We start from the raw sequence: 23,541 nt of genomic DNA, 5'->3' as shown, positions 1-23,541 counted from the left end.
ATTCATCTCATCTGTGTCTTTTAAAATGCCAAATCCAACGGTCTCTTTTTTGTAATCAAATTATTTGATCTCCCTACAAATTATTTGATTTGCCACTTTAAGAGTCTTTGACTTCTGTGACTCTCTTCCAATTTTCTTTATTATTGTTAAGAGTTTCATCTTTCAAAATTCTGCTCTAATTCTCTGCTTTTTACTTTAAAATACCCCCCTAAACTAGACCATCTCTTTTGTTCTCACGATCTCCTCAAACTCTCTCCTCTACATATAGCACTATTATTTTTACCTTTGGTTAATGAATCCACCAGTTCAGATCAGTTGCTCAGTCGAGTCTGACTCTTTGAAACCCCATGGACTGCAGCACACTAGGCCTCCCTGTCCATCACCAACTCCCAGAGTATACTCAAACTAACGTCCATTGAATCGGTGATGCCATCCAACCATCTCATTCTCTGTCGTCCCCTTCTCCTCCTGCCTTCAATCTTTCCCAGCATCAGGGTCTTCTCAAATGAGTCAGTTCTTCACATCAGGTGGCCAAAGTATTGGAGTTTCAGCTTCAACATCAGTCCTTTCAATGAATATTCAGGACTGATTTCCTTTAGGATGGACTGGTTGGATCTCCTTGCAGTCCAAGGGACTCACAAGAGTCTTTTCCAACACCACAGTTCAAAAGTACCAATTCTTCAGTGCTCAGCTTTGTTTACGGTCCAACTCTCACATCCATACATGACTACTGGAAAAACCAAAGCTTTGACTAGATGGACCTTCGTTGCAAATAATGTCTCTGCTTTTTAATATGCTGTCTAGGTTGGTCATAACTTTTCTTCCAAGGAGCAAGTGACTTTTAATTTCATGGCTGCAGTCACCATCTGCAGTGATTTTGGAGCCCCCCAAAATAAAGTCTGTCACTGTTTCCACTGTTTTCCCATCTATTTGCCATGAAGTGATGGGACCAGATGCCATGATCTTAGTTTTCTGAATGTTGAGTTTTAAGCCAACTTTTTCACTCTCCTCTTTCACTTTCATCAAGAGGCTCTTTAGTTCTTCGCTTTCTGCCATAAGGGTGGTTTCATCTGCATATTGAGGTTATTGATATTTCTCCTGGCAATCTTGATTCCAGCTTGTGCTTCTTCCAGCCCAGCATTTCTCATGATGTACTCTGCATATAAGTTAAATAAGCAGGGTGACAATACCAGTCTGTTGTTCCATGTCCAGTTCTAAGTGTTGCTTCCTGACCTGCATACAGATTTCTCAGGAGGCAGGTAAGGTGGTCTGGTAGTCCCATCTCTTTCAGAATTTCCCACAGTTTGTTGTGATCCACACAGTCAAAGGCTTTAGCATAGTCAATAAAGCAGAAATAGAGGTTTTTCTGGAACTCTCTTGCTTTTTCAATGATCCAGTGGATGTTGGCAGTTTGATCTCTGTTTCCACTGCCTTTTCTAAATTCAGCTTGAACATCTGGAAGTTCATGGTTCACGTACTGTTGAAGCCTGGCTTGGAGAATTTTGAGCACTACTTTGCTAGCACGTGAGATGAGTGCAATTGTGTGGTAGTTTGAGCATTCTGTGGCATTGCCTTTCTTTGAGATTGGAATGAAAACTGACCTTTCCAGTCCTGTGGTCACTACTAAGTTTTCCAAATTTGCTGGCATATTGAGTGCAGCACTTTCACAGCATCATCTTTTAGGATTTGGAATAGTTCAACTGGAATTCCATCACCTCCACTAGCTTTGTTAGTAGTGAAGCTTTCCAAGGCCCACTTAACTTCGCATTCCAGGATGTCTGGCTCTAGGTAAGTGATCATACCATCGTGATTATCTGGGTCATGAAGATCTTTTTTGTATAGTTCTTCTGTGTATTCTTGCCACTCTTCTTAATATCTTCTGCTTCTGTTAGGTCCATACCATTTCTGTCTGGTCATAGCAAACACCCTCTTCCAACAATACAAGAGAAGACTCTATACATGGATATCATCAGATGGTCAATACCAAAATCAGATTGATTATATTCTTTGCATGCAAAGATGGAGAAGCTCTATACAGTCAGCAAAAACAAGACTAGGAGCTGACTGTGGCTCAGATCATGAACTCCTCATTGCCAAATTCCTACTTAAATCGATGAAATTAGGGAAAACCACTAGACATTCAGGTATAACCTAAATCAAATCCTGTAGGATTATACAGTGGAAGTGACAAATAGATTCAAGGGATTCGATCTGATAGAGTGCCTGAAGAACTATGGACAGAGGTTCATGACATCGTATAGGAGGCAGGGATCAAGACCATCCCCAAGAAAAAGAAATGCAAAAAGGCAAAATGATTGTCTGAGGAGGCCTTACAAATAGCTGTGAAAAGAAGAGAAGTGAAAGGCAAAGGAGAAAAGGAAAGATATACCTATCTGAATGGAGAGTTCCAAAGAATATAAAGGAGAGTTAAGAAAGCCTTCCTCGGTGACCAATGCAAAGAAATAGAGGAAAACAGTAGAATGGGAAAGACCAGAGGTCTCTTCAAGAAAATTAGAGATATCAAGGGAACATTTCATGCAAAGATGGGGACAATAAAGGACAGAAATGGTATGGACCTAACAGAAGCAAAAGATATTAAGAAAAGGTGGCAAGAATACACCAGCCCCCACTAACCTTGAAAATTCCGCATCACCATCAACTCGTTCTCATTCTTCAACTTCTCTATACAACTGGCAACCAAACTGCACCCTCCATCTCAATCATTTCTTTGCATCTATGCAACTGCCTTGGACCATTCCGCGACCTGGACCTCTGACTGGTCACTGCCTGAATTCTAGCCGGCATCACTCTTGGACAGACTGTTCTGTGCTACTCCCCTGCAAGTCACTGACCACAGGAAAACCAGTTATTCTTTGACATACAGTCCACACCACGTCTTTCTTCAGTGCTCCCTGCTGGTTCCGAGTTGAAGTCTGCTCATTTCAGTTGCGTGCTTCCTCATAACTGCCCACCTGCCTAATGCTCTCTTGCCTTCATGCCTTTGCCCATCCTGTCCATCTGGCTGAACTCTGACTCATCTCCCCTGACTAGAGTCAGAGGCTACCTTCTCTGTGAAGCCTCTTTTTCATTTACATTTCCCCCACTGAGGTATAATAACATAGTGTGAAATGCACAGGTATTAAAAGTTGATGACTTCTGACAGCCGCATGCACCCTAATCAATCCACAGAGCATGGTCTCCCCATCCTGTCCCTCCACCATACTCTTGCCTCTGCCAGAGGCATCTGTTGATCTGGCTTCTGCCATTTTGTACATCGTACAAACAGCATACAGTCTTTGTTTCCATGTCTGTATTCTTTCACTCAGCATAAACTTTCTGAGCCTGGTCCACGCTATTGTGTATGCGTATGTGCTCAGTCACTTCAGTCCTGTCTGCCTCTTTGTGACCCCAAGAACTGTGCTCCACCAGGCTCCTCTGTCCATGGAATTCTCCAGGCAAGAATACTGGAGTGGGTTGCCATGCCCTCCTCCAGAGGATCTTCCCAACCAAGGGATTGAACCAACATCACCTGTGTCTCTTGCATTGCAGGTGGATTCTTTACCCACTGACCCACCTGGGAAGCCCACTACTGTGTATATCTGTAGTTTATTCCATTTCATTGCTGAGTAGTATCCATTACACAGAGGGACTGCAGTCTGGTGGACATTTAGATTTTGGAGAGTCTAGGGGTGGTATGAAGCTGTCTTGATCCCTCTCTGTCCTTCCCTCCTCCAAGCTATGAAGCATTACAGCTTGTAAGTGGATCTGTCTCCCCCACTTAACTAACAATATTAGTAATAATGTTGAATTTCCTTGGGCACCTACATGTGATGGGCAGTGTGCTGAGTGCTTGATTTCTGTCAGCTCATCCCATCACTACAACAGTCCCACGTGGCATACAATATCTTCACATCCACTGACAGAGATGAAATCAAGGCCTGCAGAGGCCCGGTTCCTTGTTTAAGTTAACTCATCTGGAGAGGAGTAAAACCAAGATCAAGATCTACCTCTACCTGATGTCATTATTACAAATTCATGATACTACAAGCCTGGTAAATAGTAGGCTCTCCCTGAATGTTCAGCACTGATTTTCTTTAGGATTGACTGGTTTGATCTCCTTGTAGTCCAAGAGACTCTTGCTTTTTAAAAATTGAGATTTTATACTTTCTAAAGAAACCGAGTACTTATCCAATATGGCAATGATGGGAATTGTCTAGCAATATAGTAGTTAGGACTCTATCCATCCACTGCAAGGGGCACGGACTCAATTCCTGGTTGGGGAACTGAGAGCCCGCAAGCTACATGGTGTGGCCAAACCCCACCTCCCCCAAAAAAACAGGAACTTTCCTGGTAAGTGGTTAGGACTTCATGCTTCCAATGCAGGGGGTGAGGGTTTGATCCTTGAAGCCCCTTTGTGGCTCAGATGGTAAAGAGTCTGCCTGCAATGCAGGAGACCCAGGTTCAATCCCTGGGTTGGGAAGTTCCCCTGGAGAAGGCAATGGCAACCCACTCCAGTAATCTTGCCTGGAAAATCCCATGGATGGAGGAGCCTGGAAGGTACAGTCCATGGGGTCGCAAAGAGTCGAACATGACTGAGCGACTTCACTTTCACTTTATTTCTGGGGAACTAAGATCCCATATACAGTTGGGCAACACCAGAAACAAACAAAGCACATGAAAAAACACAACAAACAAACACAACCCATGAATATGGTGGGATTTCCCTAGCAGTCCTGTGGATGGGACTTGGCCTTCCAATGCAGGGGGCACAGGTTTGATCCCTGGTCGGGGAGCTAAGGTCCCACATGCCTCCGGGCCAAAAGACCAAAACATAAAGCAGAAGCAATACTGCAACAAATTCAATAAAAACTTTTAAAAAGCTCCACATCAAAACAAAAAGTCAAATATGGGGTCTGTCTTTAGAAACTTTTAAGAAGTAAAATCACAGCTTTGCTGACCACATGGCACCAAATGACTCTCAATCATGCACACAATGACTCTCAAACATGCAATCCTATTATGTCATCAAGGGGAACTATAATCGCCTCCAAATGAATGAAAGTTCCTGGGTATTCTAAAGCAATTTCATTCAAGCTATAATTGTTTACAGTAAGAACTGGCGATTTTTAAACTCTCTGTAAGGTAACTGTTGGGCTTCCCAGCTGGCACTAGTGGTAAAGAACTCGCCTGCCAATTCAGGAGACATAAGAGACGCGGGTTCAATTATTGGGTCAGGAAGATCCCCTGGAGGAGGGCACGGCAACCCACTCCAGTATTCTTGCCTGGAGAATCCCATGGAAAATGGAGTCTGACGGGCTACGGTCCATGAGGTCGCACAGAGCTGGACATGACTGAAGCTACTGAGCACGCACGCATGAAGGTAACTGTCGGGGTAAAGGCTTAGGTAACAGGGGGCCTGGCACCAGTCTTACCTGGCTTTGCGGATGTGCAGCTGAGGGTAGTGGTTGTGCCTGTGACACACGTGCACGGCAAAGTCCTCATCATTCGTCAGGCTGGGGACATACCCCACTTGGCTGAACACGGTTATGAGAGTGGAGCCTGAATCCCAGAGACAAAGAAATGAGGCCTGGATTTACCAAGAAGTAACTTCAGGGCTTCAAGAAAAATGAAGTTTTCACTCTAACATGTGTTGTTTGTTTTTTTTTTTTAATTGAAGAATAATTGCTTTACAGAATTTTGTTGTTTTCTGTCAAACCTCAATATGAATCTGCCATAGGTATACATATATCCCCTCCCTTTTGAACCTCCCTCCTGTCTCCCTCCCCATCCCAACCCTCTAGGTTGATACAGAGCCCCTGTTTGAGTTTCCTGAGCCACACAGCAAATTCCCGTTGGCTATCTATTTTACATGTGATAATGTAAGTTTCCATGTTACTCTTTCCATACATCTCACCCTCTCCTCCCCTCTCCCCACATCCATAAGTCGATTCTCTATGTCTGTTTCTCCACTGCTGCCCTGTAAATAAAGTCTTCAGTACCATTTTTCTAGATTCTGTATATATGTAACATGTGTTTTAATTGTTACAGTCAGATGGGCACGTTATGTCTCAAGGACCTGGAGACCATTCTTATGTCCCATCCTCGATGCCCCATTTTAAGCACGAAATTCCTGCCTCAGCTCCTGGAGCTAGGACGTGGTGGAGGAGGCCTTACCGAGGCTCATGCAGGATGGCACGATGAGGAACACAAAGTGCAGGTCCAGCACCGCCTTGAACACGGTCCTGATGAGGGTAAGAGAAGGTCGGGGTGTCAGCAACGTGACCTCATGAGCCACTGAGGTAGGAGATAGATGGGCCTCGGGGCCAGACAGCTGGTGTTTGTCAAGGGGAGTAAAATTCAAGCTGTGTCCCCACCCAGGACTCCAAGGACAAAGCTAGTTGCAGAAGCTGAGCTCTGCTCAAGTAGAGAGATAAGATGACCACTCCCGAGGTCAAGGAAAACTTCCCTGTTCCCACATATGCAGGAAGCCTTCTAAAAGGGGGTCAAAAAGGGAACATGCACCCCAGGCCTCTACAGTGGGATCTATTTTAGAAAAAAGCTGCACAGGCATCTTGGGGAGGGTCCTAGGACCAATCAGGAATGAGGAAAGAAACAAGGTAATTGGCCAATTGTAAACAAAGATCTGGAAGGACTGCCTATTACAAGTGCTTCAAAGCACCTCTTTACTGCTCTCATTTAGGACCCCTCTCCGGGTACGCCCCTGCCTTGTTTCTGCCTTCAATAAACCAACTGTTTCTCTGTGTGCTCTCCCACATGCTATGCTGCCCTCTTTAGTAATAAACTTTGTGCCTGTCTACAGCTTTTGCCTCCTTGAAACATTCTTGCTTTCACACGGGGAAAGAGCCCGGGTCACTTTGATTCTTAGCCTCCAGCCCCTGGGGGTCTGGTGGCTAGGATTCCTGGTTTTCATCCAGGCTACCCAGGTTCAGTTCCTGGGCAGAGAATGAAGTAAGATCTCTCCTCAGGACCACTGACTGCTGTGTCTCTGAGATCAGCACCTGAGTGAGATACACGCCTTCACTACAAAAATGAGACATTCATAGATGCACCCGGGTGCTCTGCTCCCCACCGGCAAAGGGAACCTACAATTCCTTTCTCTTCTCTGCTTTTCTCTGGATTCCAAAAGGCCCCCTTTTGTATCTGTTCCATGGAGGTGGCAAGAACCAAGGCACCACATCCATGTGGTGCACCAGATTTCTGCTGAGATTAACCTTTGCCCTGGCATCTGGAGGTTCTGGTGTGACATTACAGAGGCCCACCACCCCCAAATGTCAGGGATCCACCTCGGGAACTCAGCAGGTCATGTTTCCCCATGACCTGTTACTCACGATGTTCTGCCGGTTGTCCTGTTAATAACGTGTCTCAGGATAAGCCTGGGGAAAGCTATTTTTACAAACATCCAAGCCTGTGACCTTTTTCTTTCCTTTCTTCCCCCAAATCCATGTTTTCCCAAAGGACGGTCCAACCTGTTTGCCTCCAGTGGCAGCAGTTAAAGGCATCCATTTAAAGGAAGGATTGTTTTCTTTCAGAAATTACACTGCTGTACAGAGGAAATGCTTTACTAGAGCCGGAAAGCAAACTGAACACCACAAAGAATTAGGACCTTTAAAAATATTTTTAAACTATCTATCATGTATGTGTATGGCAAGTCTGTCACAACATTGTTTATCGGCTATACCCCCAACACAAAATAAAAAGTTTTTAAAAAAGCAACCTAAACTTTAGTTCAAAAAAATATCTCTGAACTATCCAGATACTTAAAGACATGATAGAGACAGGAGCAAGTCTTGTCTGTGATGCTGCTACCAGTGCTCCATGTCACCGTCTGCCATGCTATGGCCACTCACCGAATAATCTCTTTGCAACAGCCGACAGAATACTCGTCCACAGCCACAAAGAGGTGCATGAACAGTGTGTTCAGAGGCTGCAGAAGGAAACAGGACATGGTTAGAGGCTGAGTCAGAGCAAGGGGAAGGTGGGAGGTGGGGTGGGGGGAGGGTCTGGAGGTGGGCACAGCCCAGAGCTGCCAGGTGCTGGTGGATGAAACTTTGTGTCTAAAATGAGGAGACATCCAGGCAGGGTTTCTGTCCTCCTAGCTTGGACTTGTTCACGGACATGGAGAGCCTCCATTCGGCCCTTCCTCCCACCTCATTGCCAGCTATGTGGCAGGGGCGTGCCTACAGGGGCGTGAAACCGACTGAGAACTGAGAACTCCGTCGTCTTGTCCTGGGGCACCACTGCCTAGTGAAAGACAATGCTGGGGCTCCCGGGTCAGCAGCTGCTGCTCTATTCAAGTGACACCCGAGGGAAAGAGTCTCTCCCGAATTTCCAGGGTGGGAGGCAAATGCCCCAGTTATGAATCCGATGGCTTGTTTCATTCCACATTCCCAGAGTCAGAATCTAACCCTACTCTCAGGATCCAGAGAACCTGAGCGGGAAAACAAAGCAGCAAAGATTCTTCTATGACTCTCAGGATAAGATTTTAGGGTTTTTAAAGAGCTCTGCCCCATAGCTTAAAAAAAAAAAAATTCTGTCAAAGTGTATGGTTGATTTGGGGGCATCCCTCATGGCTCAAAGGTAAAGAATCCGACAGCAATGCAGGGGACACAGGACACTCAGGTTCAATCCATGGGTTGGGAAGATCCCCTGGAGGAAGAAATGGCAACACACTCCAGTATTCGTGCTTAGAAAATACCATGGACAGAGGAGCCTGGTGGGTTACAGTCCACACAGTCAGACACAACCGAGCCACTGAGCATGTAGTTGATTTACAATGCTGCATCAATTTCTCCTGTACAGCACAGTTGTATTGAAGGCTTCCAAACTGTTCTGTGCATCCCCACACTGGCCTGTTTGACTCTGTACCCCTGTGCTTACTGGCAAACCCTCAAATTCTGGAGATGATGCAAATGGGAGGTAGCTGAGTGGTGAAGGGAAGGCAGTGCCTGCACCTCAGTCCAGACACAGCAGCACTTCTGTGTCTCCTGTTTCCTGAGCAATTTCATAGGTGGGCCTTGGGTGGCCGCCGGCATGTCTGTGCCTTGGTCTCCCCTCCTGTTGGGTGGCATGTGCCCTCAGAACACTCGGAAGGAGCTTATCAGGCATAAAATGGTGAGAGAAGAATCATGAGTTTAGTTCATGAGCTTGAAAATTCCCCAAAGGTAAACAACACAAACTCCAGAATTCAGATATCACCAGGGACAGTGAGTGACAACGTAACGTCACAATGCGAGCACTTTCCGTGCACAGACTGGCCTAACCCCATGGCATCTTTTATATTCTGAACAGGACTTGGCTTATGGTACATGGCTTATCACTTGGCTGGTGTATTTCCCAAATTCTTTCTTCCATCAAGAATATTACAGTTCAATATTTATTCCTCAGCTTTAAGATAAAAATCATTATTTCATTTGCAGATACCCCTGGGGTAGATAATACATTAAGCCATAAGGGTCTATACCTATGCTAAACAATAGGAAGATAATTCAAGCCACAAATGCTAGGTACATATTAGATATATTTTTTAAAAAGGAGTAAACAGGTTAAACTAATTTTAATATGTTTTATTCAATCTATTTAAATTATTATCCTTTTAAGAAGCAGTCAGTATAAAACTTCTCAACAAGATATTTTACACTCTTCTTTTTCCTACTGAGAGTGTTGATGCCCAGAGTATGTTTTATACACATCAGTTCAGTTCAGTTCAGTCGCTCAGTTGTGCCTGACTCTTTGTGACCCCATGGACTGCAGCATGCCAGGCCTCCCTGTCCATCACCATCTCCTGGAGTTTGCTCAAACTCATGTCCATCGAGTCGGTGATACCATCCAACCATCTCATTCTCTGTCGTCCCCTTCTCCTGCCTTCAATCTTTCCCAGCATCAGGGTCTTTTCTAATGAGTCAGTTCTTCGCATCAGGTGGCCAAAGTATTGGAGTTTCAGCTTCAGCATCAGTCCTTCCAATGAATATTCAGGACTGATTTCCTTTAGGATGGATTGGTTGGATCTCCTTGCAGTACAAGGGACTCTCAAGAGTCTTCTCCAACACCACAGTTCAAAAGCATCAATTCTTCAGTGCTCAGCTTTCTTTATAGTCCAACTCTCACATCCATACATGACCACTGGAAAAACCATAGCCTTGACTAGATGGACCTTTGTTGGCAAAGTAATGTCTCTGCTTTTTAATATGCTGTTTATACACATAGCTCATCTCAATTCAAACTAGCCACATTTCAGGTTCTCAGTAGCTGCACGTGGCTAGTGTACCACACAGGAAAACTCAGCTCTGACACTATTGAAGGAAGTAGTTGAAAAAGAAAACAATCTTAAAAGAACAAGAAGAGGAATAGAAGGGGAAAGAATTTATGAAGAATCGTGCTAATTTATAATTTTTGAGAAGGTAAAATCATGACCCTAATGCAAAGACAAAGTGCAAGTGTCAGAGATTGATTCAATGCATCAATTCAGGAGGCAACCAGCGAGATGGTTAAAAACAAAAACAACAACAACAAAAAATGATTCATTGCACTTGAGAAGCTGTCTTCTGGCAGTTTAATGAGGAAATTGTTAGAAGATTGCCTGGCTAGATACAAAGAGTTCCTGTCCTGCAGGGTCAGAAATGGTGACCTTTGAGGTTATCTCTTCCACCAGACAGAAGTGACTTACATCTCAAATGGACCCAAATCTACAAGCTAATCACTGCTCCTGCAGAACTGGAAAACAGCTCAGTCAATAGAAAATCAATCAAAGGTACAATCCCTGACCGAGCAGATCTTTTTGGCCTATTTCCAAGTTTGAGATCACTTTCCTGACAGTGGGGACCAGGACAGCACAGGGTGGTGGGCAGAGGGGACCACAGGGGATGAGGGGGAGGTGGACTCTGGATGGACAGATGCTGGGTAGCCAACATGCTGGCTGGGCGTGTTTGTGTGTATGCTCCAATCCACCCCTGCACGCGACTGCCATTCCCCAGGGCTCTGGGGACACACTCTTGAACTCCATGGTCGCAGCTTCTGACTCTCCCCAGCAGCTGGGACCGGACGTGGGCCTGGCTCTGGAAGCCGAGGCAGGGTCAACTCAGGCTGGGCACCCCTCCCAAAGCCCCACTTTCCTGGGACCCCCCGACCGGGCTCCCGTGGGTTCACAGGGTGTCCTGCATCTGCAACTGAAAGACATCAAATGAGCTAGAGCCCACAAGGGCGCTTTAAAAATTAAAGAGTATGACTTGAACCTGAGACTCTGTTGCCAGTATTTCAGGAGCAGATGGAGTAAATGGCAGGTGCCTACCAGGCAGGTCAGAGACTTGGGAGCAGAGCATGGAGACATGGGAAGCAGAGTTCTGCTGCTCCGCTAATTCCTTGCTCCCCCAGGTCCTCCTCAGAGGCCTTTTGCTCCCAGACTCCCCTTCCCTCTCCACCACCTATGTTTATGTCTGTCTATCATGATGTCACATACATTCTGTCATGACCTTTAAACTGCTCAGTCTGAAAACTGAGGCGATCCACAGGGAAACACAGGACTTCCCTCGGAAATTCAGGCTGTTCTCACAAATGACATGCGTGGTCACTCACTGTGCATGGTATGTCACTGTCCAGCTCCCGGAACACGGACACCCAATCATCCTGCGTGGCAATATTCCAGTTGGGGTAATCCAGGAAGGTGGCCTGGGCCATGATCTCCTCTTGGTCATTGTGGAGGGTGATGGCAAGGTTTGCTTTCTCCCTGTGGAAATGGTTTGAATTGCACACATGAAGAAGGTACCAACCGTGAAAGGAAGAGGTGTCATTTTCTCCTACCTTGGGCTCCTGGAGTTCAGCACCCGCTGAGTCAGGTGTGACAACCTTTCCAAGAGGTGGCAGCAATGAGGCAGCATCTGTGGAACATCTTTCAGGACACCTGGCGCTATCAACCACATCTCTACAGAAAGTTACACTTCCTGAGAAAGGTGCTACATCTATGATATGAGATGCCCAGGATCCTCCCTTGGAGACGGGTGGGGGAAACATCAACTGCAGACTTCTGCACACTCTCCATGTTGCCAGCTTCATCGTGCTGGCCAAAACACACGTTTAGGATGGTCAACTGACCCCTGTGAGTCTCTCACACACATGCACCTCCTACACATCATTATTATCTTTAAGCCAGTTCATTTTTGGCTACAATGAGTCTATTTCAATAACAAGTTTTACATTACTATCATAAAAGGAAAACCAGTATCCCTTCCTATAAGTAGAAGCTATCTATAAAAATGAAGATAGAACATTTAACACAAAAATTGCTCTACATAATTGGAGTCAAATCACTTGAGTCAAATCTGGTACCACCAGAGCTGTGGGCACCTTAAGTAGCCACTGCACTTGGGACATCAATCTCTCAGCACCTCTAGCCACCATCCCCTCTCACAGGAAGTCACAACATTTAGCCACAGGGGACTCCCAGCAGGGTGCCCTTGGCCCAAGCTCTGCAGCTGGCTGCCCTCAGGTATTGAGAACACGGGATCCACACAGGACGTTCATTAGCAGGAGGGGCAGCCCCCCAGATTCTCTCATCTAATTCACTGAAGCCTCTGCCCCTCATTCTACTTCTGCAGGTCTCCCTCCAGCTCCTGTCCTCTGGGCTCCCCTGCTCCGGGTTCCCAGAGCCATGACCTATGACTTCATACTGAGTCTCGTCCTCACTCTAACCAGGATGAGAATGGTCAAAGGTGCAGGACCATTGACCTTGACCTTGATCAGGACCTTGATCACTGAGCATCAGTGATGGCAGTGATGAAGGTGGTAGAGGAGGAAGTGGGCAAGACCTGGGACCGGGCAGCTACCATCCCTTCAGTGAAGGAAAGGAAAGGTGTTCCTGGAATCCCAATTAGAACCTGAAATTCACTTATCCATGGGAACCTAGGGTGGTGGTGGTGCTCTGCAGCACAATTAGCACAGTGCTATACCGCACACACAGTATAGATTAAATAGGCTTTACTGGGGTGGCCTGGGAAGCCAGCCACCAATAACTTTATTTCAATGGGAAAATGCACTGCAGTTTCCAAAGAGCCTGTTTGCAAAAAGTAACTTTGGCAGCAAATCATTTTATATATACAATTTCCACTTATTACTGCTTAGTGAATAGGTCCTCTATAGGACAGATAAAAATCATTGTGGGAGTGAAAGCGGGAAAGGAGGGATAAGGTAGAGGGAGGTGTGTGCCTTTAAAGCTGGTTTAAAATTATCCTTTGTAATAAGCCAGATCCAAGCCAAAGGAGCCCTTAAAAAATACACAGACACACACACACACACACACGTGTGCACACTTATGTATTTCATCAAAACATATTAAAGTTCAAAGATGTTACCAGCAATAGAAATCAGAGTTCTTTCCATTAGAGCAGTGCTTCATTTATTCAATAGGTTTCAGGAATTTAAGTTCAGCCAGTACTCGTTTTACTTAACTGTATTTGGTGAAAATCTGGTTGGAAAAGGGTTCCCATTTTCTGCCTCGTTAAGTAGTGAAACAAGGCTTCATGTCCCTTTTTTCCCCCAATACTTCAACTTTAAATCCCTCTGTGATTTTTTATACCTTAGGTATGTCTCATATGTAAAACATGACTGCTCTTCGTTTCATTCTGTTTTCAGCCAATCTACTCATCTTTATATTTTAACTGAAGAATTTTGTTCAGATACATTTATTTTGATTACCGATATACAGAATTTTTTTCAATCTTCCTATTATTTGTGATTTTAATGTGTTCTATGCTTTCTGTTTCTTTTTTCTTCCTCTTTTCTTGCTTTTAGATTCTGGTTTCTTATTAATTTCCTGTTCAATTTTCCCCTCTATAGATCAGCAGTTATAATCTCTACGCCTATCCTTTAATGATTATACTAGCCCAAGTTAACATGTATTTCTAACAAAGTCTTTACCCTCTGTTCCAGTTATCAACTGACATGTACCAAACCAGCCCTAGGCTCCAAACAGCGATTTTATATCATCTCTCATGGTTCTGTGGGCTAGCTGGTTTTGACTGAGCAGTTTTTGGTGGAGGTCTCTCAGGTGATGGCAGTCAAGTGGTGCTAATAGCTGGAGTCCGCTGAATATCCAACGTCTAGAACGGTTCCACTCACACTGTTAGCAGTTGGTGCTGGTTATTGGCTAAGAGCTCAGCCAAGGCTGTCAGGAGAGACACCTGCATGTAGCCCTGTGACTTGAGCCTTTAACAGTGTGGCATCTGGGTTCCAAGAGGGAGCATTTCAGAGAGCAGGGGGAGCTGTAGACTTCTTACAGTCTAGACTTGAAGTCATAGAGCATCCCTGTTGCTGATTTCTATACACAGGGCCAGCCCTTACTCAGGACAAGAAGAGACTTGAAAAGGACTTGATGGGAGGGTGTGTGGTTAGTGGGAGGGAGGGGGAACACCTCTGAATACTAGCTACCACACCCTCCTCCTCAACAAATCCTTAAAACTACTTTCTATTTAATCACATGACGCCCAATTTATCAGCTATTTTTGTCCTGCATTTTATCTCATTATTTATATTTTATAATTTACCATTTATAGTTAGTATCTATATTAGATTAGTCATTGTTAATGTTACTGTTTCATACAAGCTAGATTTTTAAAAATATTTATACATATTTTTACTTTCCTTCTTTTATATTGGGTTTTTCCAGCAGAGATATTTTTCCTTCTGCTTAGAGTATGTTCTGAGGAATTTCCTTAATTCAGAGTCTACCAGTAAAGTAACTGATAAACTAGTTTTTGTTTATCTAAAAAATTCATTCATTTTTTTCCCCTAAGTATTGAAACATTGTTTTACTAGGTATAAATTCTAGTTTGATGTTATTTGCTCTCCAACATTTCACTGTCTTCTGGGTACCATTGTTGCTAGTAAGAATTATCATTAGACTAATTTTTAGTTGTTTGCAGGCAACTTCTTTTTTCTCTACAGGTATTTTTCAGATCTTCTCTTTAGCTTTGGTGTTTTGCTGTTTCATTATGATGTGGTTAGTTGTAGAATTCTCTGTGCATTTTTCCTATTTGGAATTCATTGAGTTTTCTGTAAGAATGTGTGCTTTTCAACAATTCTGGAAAGTTCTCAGCCATTATCTCTTCAAATACTGACTCTTCCACTTTCTATTATGTCCTTCTAGATGTCTGATCATACCTAATTGTTAAGTATCCCATTTTTATGTTTTGTCTCTGTCTCTTTGTACTGAATTCCAGGTAATCTATTTTTATTGATCTTCCAGTTCACTACATCTGTCTTTACCTGTGTCTATTATGATGCTTAATTCATCTACCGAGCTTTTAATTTTAACTCTATTTCTTTCTAGATGGTCTATTAGACTTTTTCAATACTCATTTTTCATTTTATGGTCTTTTAAAACATACCTTTTCACTTTAGACATAGTATAGTTATTTTCTATTCTGTGACTTAATATCTGAAGTCTTTGAGTCTGATTCTCCTGTATAGTTTTTGTCTTTGATTTTCACTAATGGTGACTGTCTCCTTGTGTATTTGTGTTGTGATTTTTAGCTGCGAGTTTATGTTCCTTGGAACCTTATCTGTGAGTATTATTTGAAGTCTAAGCTGAAGCTCCACCCTTTCAGACCTGATCTGCATTTATTTTAGCAGTCTCCTAGATACAGTACTAACCTGTAACCACTTTTAATCAAATTTTCCACTGCCTTTACTTTATTCAGTCTATGGGCAAATTAACTTAGTTTTGTTTGTCTGAAAATGCATCCATTAATTAGGAAGTTTTGAAGCTTTTGCAGGGGAGCTTTATCCCTCCCCCCAACCCTTTCATTCATGCTGAGGTTGAAATGGCCAAGTTTCCTTACTTTTATGCAGTGGGTTTATATCTCCTTCATCCCTACAAATAATATAATTTTATACAAAGAAGTCTAACACTTCCCTCCTTAAGTGTAGGGAGTATTTAACTTCTGTTCCTTGCAAACCTGTCAAAACAGAAGTGTGAGGTTTCTAGAATGTAGCAAAAAATTCTCAAGGAGAAAGTGGCATGGGTTCCTGCTATTGTCCTGAAGTTTCTGATTTCATTCTGACAACTTGTGTGTGCGTGTGTGTGTGTGTGTGTGCACATCAACATGTTTCCATCCAGAGGACATCATTAAGGTGTTTAATCCACAACAAGGCCAAAAAAAAGAAATAATTTCATTGGTATACGTATTTTTAAAGCTTTTATATATATTGCCCTACTACTCTCCAACAAAACTATGCCAAATTTACATTACATTCGTCAGTGTGGTGATCAGAAACTGTAAATTTTAATGTCTTAGGCTGGCCTAGTTTAAACTCTTCATTTACATTTAATCTGAAGCTTTATGAGATCCAAAATACTGAGCTATCTCTTAACATGCTCAATCAAAATAACAAGGAGCTGATTATAGGATATTTGTATGTGTTAGTCACTCAGTCGTGTCCAACTCTTTGCGACCCAATGAACTGTACCCCACCAGGCTCCTCTGTCCACTGATTTTCCAGGCAAGAACACTGAAGTGGGTAGCCATTCCCTTCTCAACCCAGGGATCAAACCCGGGTCTCCTGAATTGCAAGTGGATTCTTTATCATCTGAGCCACCAGGAAAGCCCTATATTCATATTATAGTGCCCCAAAACAAAACAAAACAGGGAGAAAAAAAGACATTTTCTTAAAAAAAAAAAAAAAAACTATGCCTAATTCAAAGTTTAGAAGAACAGATCAACGGAAGTGGCTGAGAGCACATTCAGGCTTTGTCACTTACTAATTGCTGGACCTTGAGTGGGCCTCCACTTTCTCATTTGTAAAAATGGGCATGATGGTGGCTACCTCAGAATTAAACAAGACAATGTTGGCAAAGCACGGAGTCTGAAGGAAAATAAATTCTCAATATTTGTAGCTAATATTATTAACTTGCTTTCAAGTGACTCTACTGGTAGGTGAGGCAGCCGAGATTTGAACACAAGTTTGCCTGAATCCAAAAGCTGTGAGAAATCTTTCCAATTTTTATGTTTGTTATAGGACTTAGTGATGGTTGTTCCCAGAGACCTTCTGCTCAGGAGGGCAGACTTTCCTGCTGTCTGTTTCCTTGCCATAAGCCCTGTGAGGACAAAGGAGTGGAGCCCCTTGACTACATACTTACAGAAGATAGATGATATTAAGATTTCCAAAGAGCTTCTGGGTAAATTTTCTAATGAGGTTTTTGATACAATAAATATCTTGTGTCTCTGTTCTTCGGCAATGTACCACTTCAACTTTTCCTCTTGGAGAAGTGAGTACTGACATTTTTGATCCTGTCCCCAAAAGAGAGAAAAACAGCCCACTGTTAACCTGAGATGATGAGCCAGTCTAGCTACGTATTTACAAAAATGGGACATTCCTTCAGTCTTCGTGTGGTCAGGGTGAGCACGGTTGGTGGGATACATCTCCCCTGGGAATAGGCTATGACAACTGTCCCCCAAAACTAGCTGACACGTGTCTCTCCAGGAAAATGAGGTTTCTGAGAACTGGCCTGGTTAGAAGTGACTGCAACGATATTTTTTGTTTTCCACAAAGCTGCTTTAAAAATATTCAAGCAATAGGACTGAAGAACATTGAAAGGAATTTACTGATTCAGGGTCCTCATATTTGATCAGTCACTGTGGTCAAGAGTTAGAGGGGAAATACAGACACCGCCCCCTGTACAAACAGAGCTCCCCCAAACCAGAGCCCAAAGGGCGGCAGTCCTGGGGGATATTTTGAGGTTGAAAGAGTTGCTGTTAGTCAGTTATGTCGGACTCTTTGCAACTCCATAGACTGTAGCCCACCAGGCTCCTCTGTCCATGGGATTTCCCAGGCAAGAATACTGAGCCACTTCCTTTTCCAGGGGATTTTTCCAACCCAGGGATCAAACCCACATCTCCTGCTTGGCAGGCAGATTCTTTACCACTGAGCCACCTGGGAAGTCCTAAGGTGAGAAGAGGTCTGTGGCCAAATAAGTGTAAGAGACGTGGCTTGCAAGGAGCTTCCGCCCACGAAAGTCTCTGGGAAGCTCCAGGATAAAGTTGCAGCTTTCTCTGTAGACCGAGCCTTCCCCACAGCCATTCTGAGAAGAATCTCTAATGACAGCAATGGCGGAGAGTCTCACGTTGGGAAAGACACGCGGGAGATGCTACTGACAGAACAGCAGGCCCAAGACGAGCTCCATCTGTCTCGATGTCTAGGGGCCTCAATGTGTATGTGTCTCTTCCTCTCTTTCCTTTCCTCCCTCCTTCCTTCCCTTCCTTTTTCTTTTTTTCCTGTTTCCTAAGGGGAAATACCTTATTATGGTCTAAGCCAGTAAGCTGGAAAACAGGGAAGTTAATTTTCGCCATCACATTGACTCTAAGAGCAGTGCGGAGCGTTCCCAGCACCCCGGAAGGTGGCCCCATCCACAGGTAGTCACCATTCTGACTTCTATCTCATAGTGCCCTTGGCCATTTTTTGAACACTATATAAATGGAATTACACAGTGTGCACTGCATTCTTTCAAAACACAGATTGTATCATTTGACTTTTTGCTGTTGGCACCCCACTCCAGTACTTTTGCCTAGAAAATCCCATGGATGGAGGAGCCTGGTAGGCTGCAGTCCATGGGGTTGCGAAGAGTCGGATACGACTGAGCAACTTCACTTTCACTTTTCACTTTCATGCACTGGAGAAGGAAATGGCAACCCACTCCAGTGTTCTTGCCTGGAGAATCCCAGGGACGGGGGAGCCTGGTGGGCTGCTGTCTATGGGGTTGCACAGAGTCGGACATGACTGAAGTGACTTAGCAGCAGCAGCAGATATATTCTTGCACAAATTACATGATGACTGTATTCCAATAAAATTTTACTTATGAACACTGATGTTTGACTTTTACATAGTTGAGTGTATCCTGAAATGTTCTTTTGGTCTTTTATTCAGTTGTTTAAACATGTTTTTTTTTTTTTTTTAATTCTTAGCTTGTGGGCCACATAAAAAATAGTTAATGTGTTGAATGTGGCCTGTAGACTACTGTTTCCCAACTACCAGAACAAGTATTTCAAAAATACAGAGGCAAAAATAATTACTAAGTGAGAGTTCTATATCTAGCTGAATAATGGTTTAAAAATCAAGGTGATAATAAGACAATTTACTACAAAGAAATTACCATTCAAAGAACCCTGTTGAAAGAACTAGGACAAGATGTATATCAGGAAGAAGAAAATTAAAATCAGAAAGGAATAGAATACAGGATGAAATGTTGAGGAGAGAAAAGTAAATGAGAAGATATATCTATATAGGCATTGACGGTCAGGGAAAAAAGTAATAATGATGATAAATCTTGCTTTAGAAACAACAGCTGGATTGAATTACCACACAATAAAAACTTGTGAGATGGAAGGATGACAATCAGAAATGAAACATTCTAAGGTTTGAGAGGCAGCTATAAATGATTAAACTTTGTCAAATCAATTGCATATAGTTACAGATTTAAGGGAACTCACCTAAGGTAAATATCTTTTTTTATTTTAATAGCTATTTATTTATTTCCATAGGTGACTTCTCTTTATGGCGGATATATAAAATCTCATTCATCTAGAATTTGAAAAGTAAAGTAAAATAAATAAATAAAAGAAAAAAAAAGAAAAGTGAGACAACTTTTAAATGTTTAAATAATAAAATGGTGATATAGAACTATGGCAACTGTTTTTATATTGGTTACGAATGACTTCCATTTGAGAAATCAGCATAAAAAGCTTTTTGAAAAAACTATCTGCAGAGGTAGATGTGATAGTTGTACATACTGCTGCTGCTGCTGCTAAGTCGCTTCAGTCATGTCTGACTCTGTGCGACCCCACAGACGGCAGTGTTTTGAATGAAAGAGACATATATGTGAGCCACATACACAATTTACAAGATTTTTCTAGTTTTTGAAGTAGTGTTTTTAGTTCAGAAAAAGTAAAATATGATATTGCTTATATGCGGAATCTTAAAAAACGGTACTGCTGCTGCTAAGTCACTTCAGTTGTGTCCGACTCTGTGCGACCCCAGAGATGGCAGCCCACCAGGCTCCCCCGTCCCTGGGATTCTCCAGGCAAGAATACTGGAGTGGGTTGCCATTTCCTTCTCCAATGCATGAAAGTGAAAAGTGAAAGTGAAGTCGCTCAGTGTCCCACCCTCAGCGACCCCATGGACTGCAGCCTTCCAGGCTCCTCCGTCCATGGGGTTTTCCAGGCAAGAGTACTGGAGTGGGGTGCCATCGCCTTCTCCGAGTTCTACATACGTAAATACATAAACAAGAGACTTGGCAGCTGTCAAAAATCTCTTAACCAATGAACTAACAAGCCATGTAAAGACATGGAGAAATCTTAAATGCATATTACTAAGTGAAAGAAGCCAGTCTTCAAAGGCTATACACTGTATCATTCTAATGATATGATATTCTGAAAAAGACTGCTGATAGTCTGAAAAAAAAAAAAAAAAAGTAAGTGGCTTCCAGAAGAAAATGGGTAGGGAAGGATGAACAGGTGAAGCAGAGAGGATTTTTAGGGCAGTTAAATTGTTCTTTCCCCTGGAGGAGGGCATGGCAACCCACTCCAGTATTGTTGCATGGAGAATCCCACGGACAGGGGAGCCCGGCAGGCTACGGTCCTTAGCTTCGCAAAGTGTCAGACATGACTGACACAACTTAGCACCAATTGTTCTTTACCATTCTGTAATGATGGATACATGACATTGTATTTTTTGTCAAATCCTATACACTGTACAACATCACAAATAAACCCTTACATTGGATGATAATGACGTGTGATGTGACAATGTAGGTTCATGGACTGTAACAAATGCAGTACTCTGGTGGTGGATATTAATCATGGGGCAGCAAGGGGTGGACGGGGCAGCAGAAATAGAAATTTTTTGTACCTTTCATTCAATTTTCCTGTGAATCTAAAACTGCTCTAAAAAATCAAGTTTATTTTTAAAATTTCTCTTAACCATTTGTGTGCACATAATTTTTCTGCTTCTGAAGACAGATTAGGTATTTACGGAGCACTTTACATAGATTATTTAACTTATATGCAGAGTACATCATGAGAAACACTGGGCTGGAAGAAGCACAAGCTGGAATCAAGATTGCCGGGAGAAATATCAATAACCTCAGATATGCAGATGACACCGCCCTTATGGCAGAAAGTGAAGAGGAACTAAAAAGCCTCTTGATGAAAGTGAAAGAGGAGAGTGAAAAGGTTGGCTTAAAGCTCAACATTCAGAAAACGAAGATCATGGCATCCGGTCCCATCACTTCATGGGAAATAGATGGGGAAACAGTGTCAGACTTTATTTTGGGGGGCTCCAAAATCACTGCAGATGGTGACTGCAGCCATGAAATTAAAAGACACTTACTCCTTGGAAGAAAAGTTATGACCAACCTAGATAGCATATTGAAAAGCAGAGACATTACTTTGCCAACAAAGGTCTGTCTAGTCAAGGCTATGGTTTTTCCTGTGGTCATGTATGGATGTGAGAGTTGGACTGTGAAGAAAGCCGAGCACTGAAGAATTGATGCTTTTGAACTGTGGTGTTGGAGAAGACTCTTGAGAGTCCCTTGGACTGCAAGGAGATCCAACCAGTCCATTCTGAAGGAGATCAGCCCTGGGATTTCTTTGGAAGGAATGAAATAGTTGGGCTGAAATAGTTTCAGCTAAAGCTGAAACTCCAGTACTTTGGCCACCTCATGGGAAGAGTCGACTCATTGGAAAAGACTCTGATGCTGGGAGGGATTGGGGGAAGGAGGAAAAGGGGACGACAGAGGATGAGATGGCTGGATGGCATCACCGACTTGATGGACGTGAGTTTGAGTGAACTCCGGGAGATGGTGATGGACAGGGAGGCCTGTCGTGCTGCGATTCATGGGGTCGCAAAGAGTCGGACATGACTGAGCAACTGAACTGAACTTAAATAGATTTTTTCTTTAATCCTGGTGAAATAGATATTATTTGTCATATAGTTAAGGACTAAAGACTTTGATTGTGTGGATCACAACAGATTGTGGAAAATTCTTAAAGAGATGGGAGTATCAGCCCACTGTACCTGTCTCCTGAGAAACCTGTATGTGGGTCAAGAAGCTTACTGGACATGAAACAACTAACTGGTTCAAAATTGGGAAAGGAGTATGATAACACTGTGTATTTTCACTCTGCTTATTTAACTTCTATGCAGAGCATATCATGTGAAATTCTGGGCTGGATGAATCACAAGCTGAAATTAAGATTGCCAGGAGAAATATCAGTACCCTCAGATAAACAAATGATACCACTCTAATGGCAGAAAGTGAAGATGAACTAAAGAGCCTCTTGATGAGGATGAAAGAGGAGAGTGAAAAAGCTGGCTTGAATCTCAACATTAAAAAAACATGGCATCCAGTCCCATCACTGTGTGGCAAATAGAAGGGGAAAACGTGGAGGCAGTGACAGATTTTTTTTTCCCCTTGGGCTCCAAAATCACTGCAGGATGATAACTGCAGCCATGAAATTAAAAGATTCTTGCTCCTTGAAAGGAAAGCTATGACAAACCTAGACAGTATATTAAAAAGCAGAGGTATCACTTTACCAATAAATGTCTGTATGGTCAAAGCTATGGTTTTCTCCATAGTCATGCACAGATTTGAGAGCTGGACCATAAGGAAGGTTGAGCACCGGAGAATTTATGCTTTCTAGTTGTGGTGCTGGACAAGCCTCTTGAGAGTCACTTGGACTGCATGGAGATCAAACCAGTCAATCCTAAAGGAAATCAACCCTGAATGTTCATTGGAAGGACTGAAGCTGAAGCTCCAATACTTTGGCCACTAGATGCAAAGAGCCAAGTCAGTGGAAAAGACCTGATGCTGAGAAAGACTGAAGGCAAAAGGAAAAGGGGGTGGCAGAGGGTGAGATGGTTAAATGGAATCACTGACTCAATGGACATAACTTTCAGCAAATTACAGGAGATAGTGGAGGACAGAGAAGCCTGGGGTGCTACAGTCCATGAGGTCGCAAAGAGTGGGACCTGAATTCGCGACTTAATAACAACAAAAGTTAAGCGCACTGGCGCTAAGAAAATTGACATTAAGACACAATGACAGAAAATTTTAAATATCTGTTTATCTGATACTATTTAAGATTGATATACTGTTTATCTGATATTATAAGGCTGGATTATTTGCTAGTACTCTGATTATTTATTTTCACTTTTTTCTGTGTATCTGGCTTTAAAATTCCTTCAGTTACTTTCAGTTACAAGCCATAGAATTATTTGGTCACACTGTCCAGAAACCAAGGGGCAGTTGACCATTCTGGACTACACAGCCCAGAACGCACCCCAGCTCAGGGCGGCCGAGCAGCTCAGCAGCTTGCCGCTAGGCATGCCAGGAATGGTAGTTTTCTACCCGACCCCCGGCCTCGAGCATCCGCACGGGAGCCGGGTTCCTGTCCCCTTGCGGGATACCCCGGCTTCACGGATCCACCCGTCCTCGCACGGTCATCCCAATCCCAGAGGCGACCTGATGATGAGTCCCTG

At 43.2% G+C, this 23,541-nt stretch overlaps 1 protein-coding gene across 4 annotated transcripts in view; it reads right to left on the bottom strand.

Moving 5' to 3' along the window:
• CFAP61 (cilia and flagella associated protein 61) overlaps nucleotides 1–23,541 on the bottom strand; it is a 248,003-nt gene that overhangs the window by 224,349 nt on the left and 113 nt on the right. For 3 of the 4 annotated variants that reach the window (XM_070381160.1, XM_070381162.1, XM_070381163.1), the window contains exons 2-6: nucleotides 17,147–17,297; nucleotides 11,590–11,740; nucleotides 7,869–7,945; nucleotides 6,175–6,242; nucleotides 5,433–5,559 (exon numbers count right to left, since the gene is read on the bottom strand). In XM_070381160.1, the coding sequence (XP_070237261.1) occupies nucleotides 5,433–5,559; nucleotides 6,175–6,242; nucleotides 7,869–7,945; nucleotides 11,590–11,740; nucleotides 17,147–17,289 (566 nt within the window). In that variant the 5' untranslated portion in view covers nucleotides 17,290–17,297. Of the gene's footprint in view, nucleotides 1–5,432; nucleotides 5,560–6,174; nucleotides 6,243–7,868; nucleotides 7,946–11,589; nucleotides 11,741–17,146; nucleotides 17,298–19,493; nucleotides 19,585–23,541 lie in introns of all 4 variants that reach the window. The other variant, XM_070381161.1, reaches the window with a different exon arrangement.

The sequence above is a fragment of the Bos mutus genome, chromosome 13, assembly GCF_027580195.1.
Source record: "Bos mutus isolate GX-2022 chromosome 13, NWIPB_WYAK_1.1, whole genome shotgun sequence".
NCBI classification, from domain to species: domain Eukaryota; kingdom Metazoa; phylum Chordata; class Mammalia; order Artiodactyla; family Bovidae; genus Bos; species Bos mutus.
The sequence above is the reverse complement of the archived record's forward strand: the minus strand, read 5'-3'. Positions and strand labels throughout refer to the sequence as shown.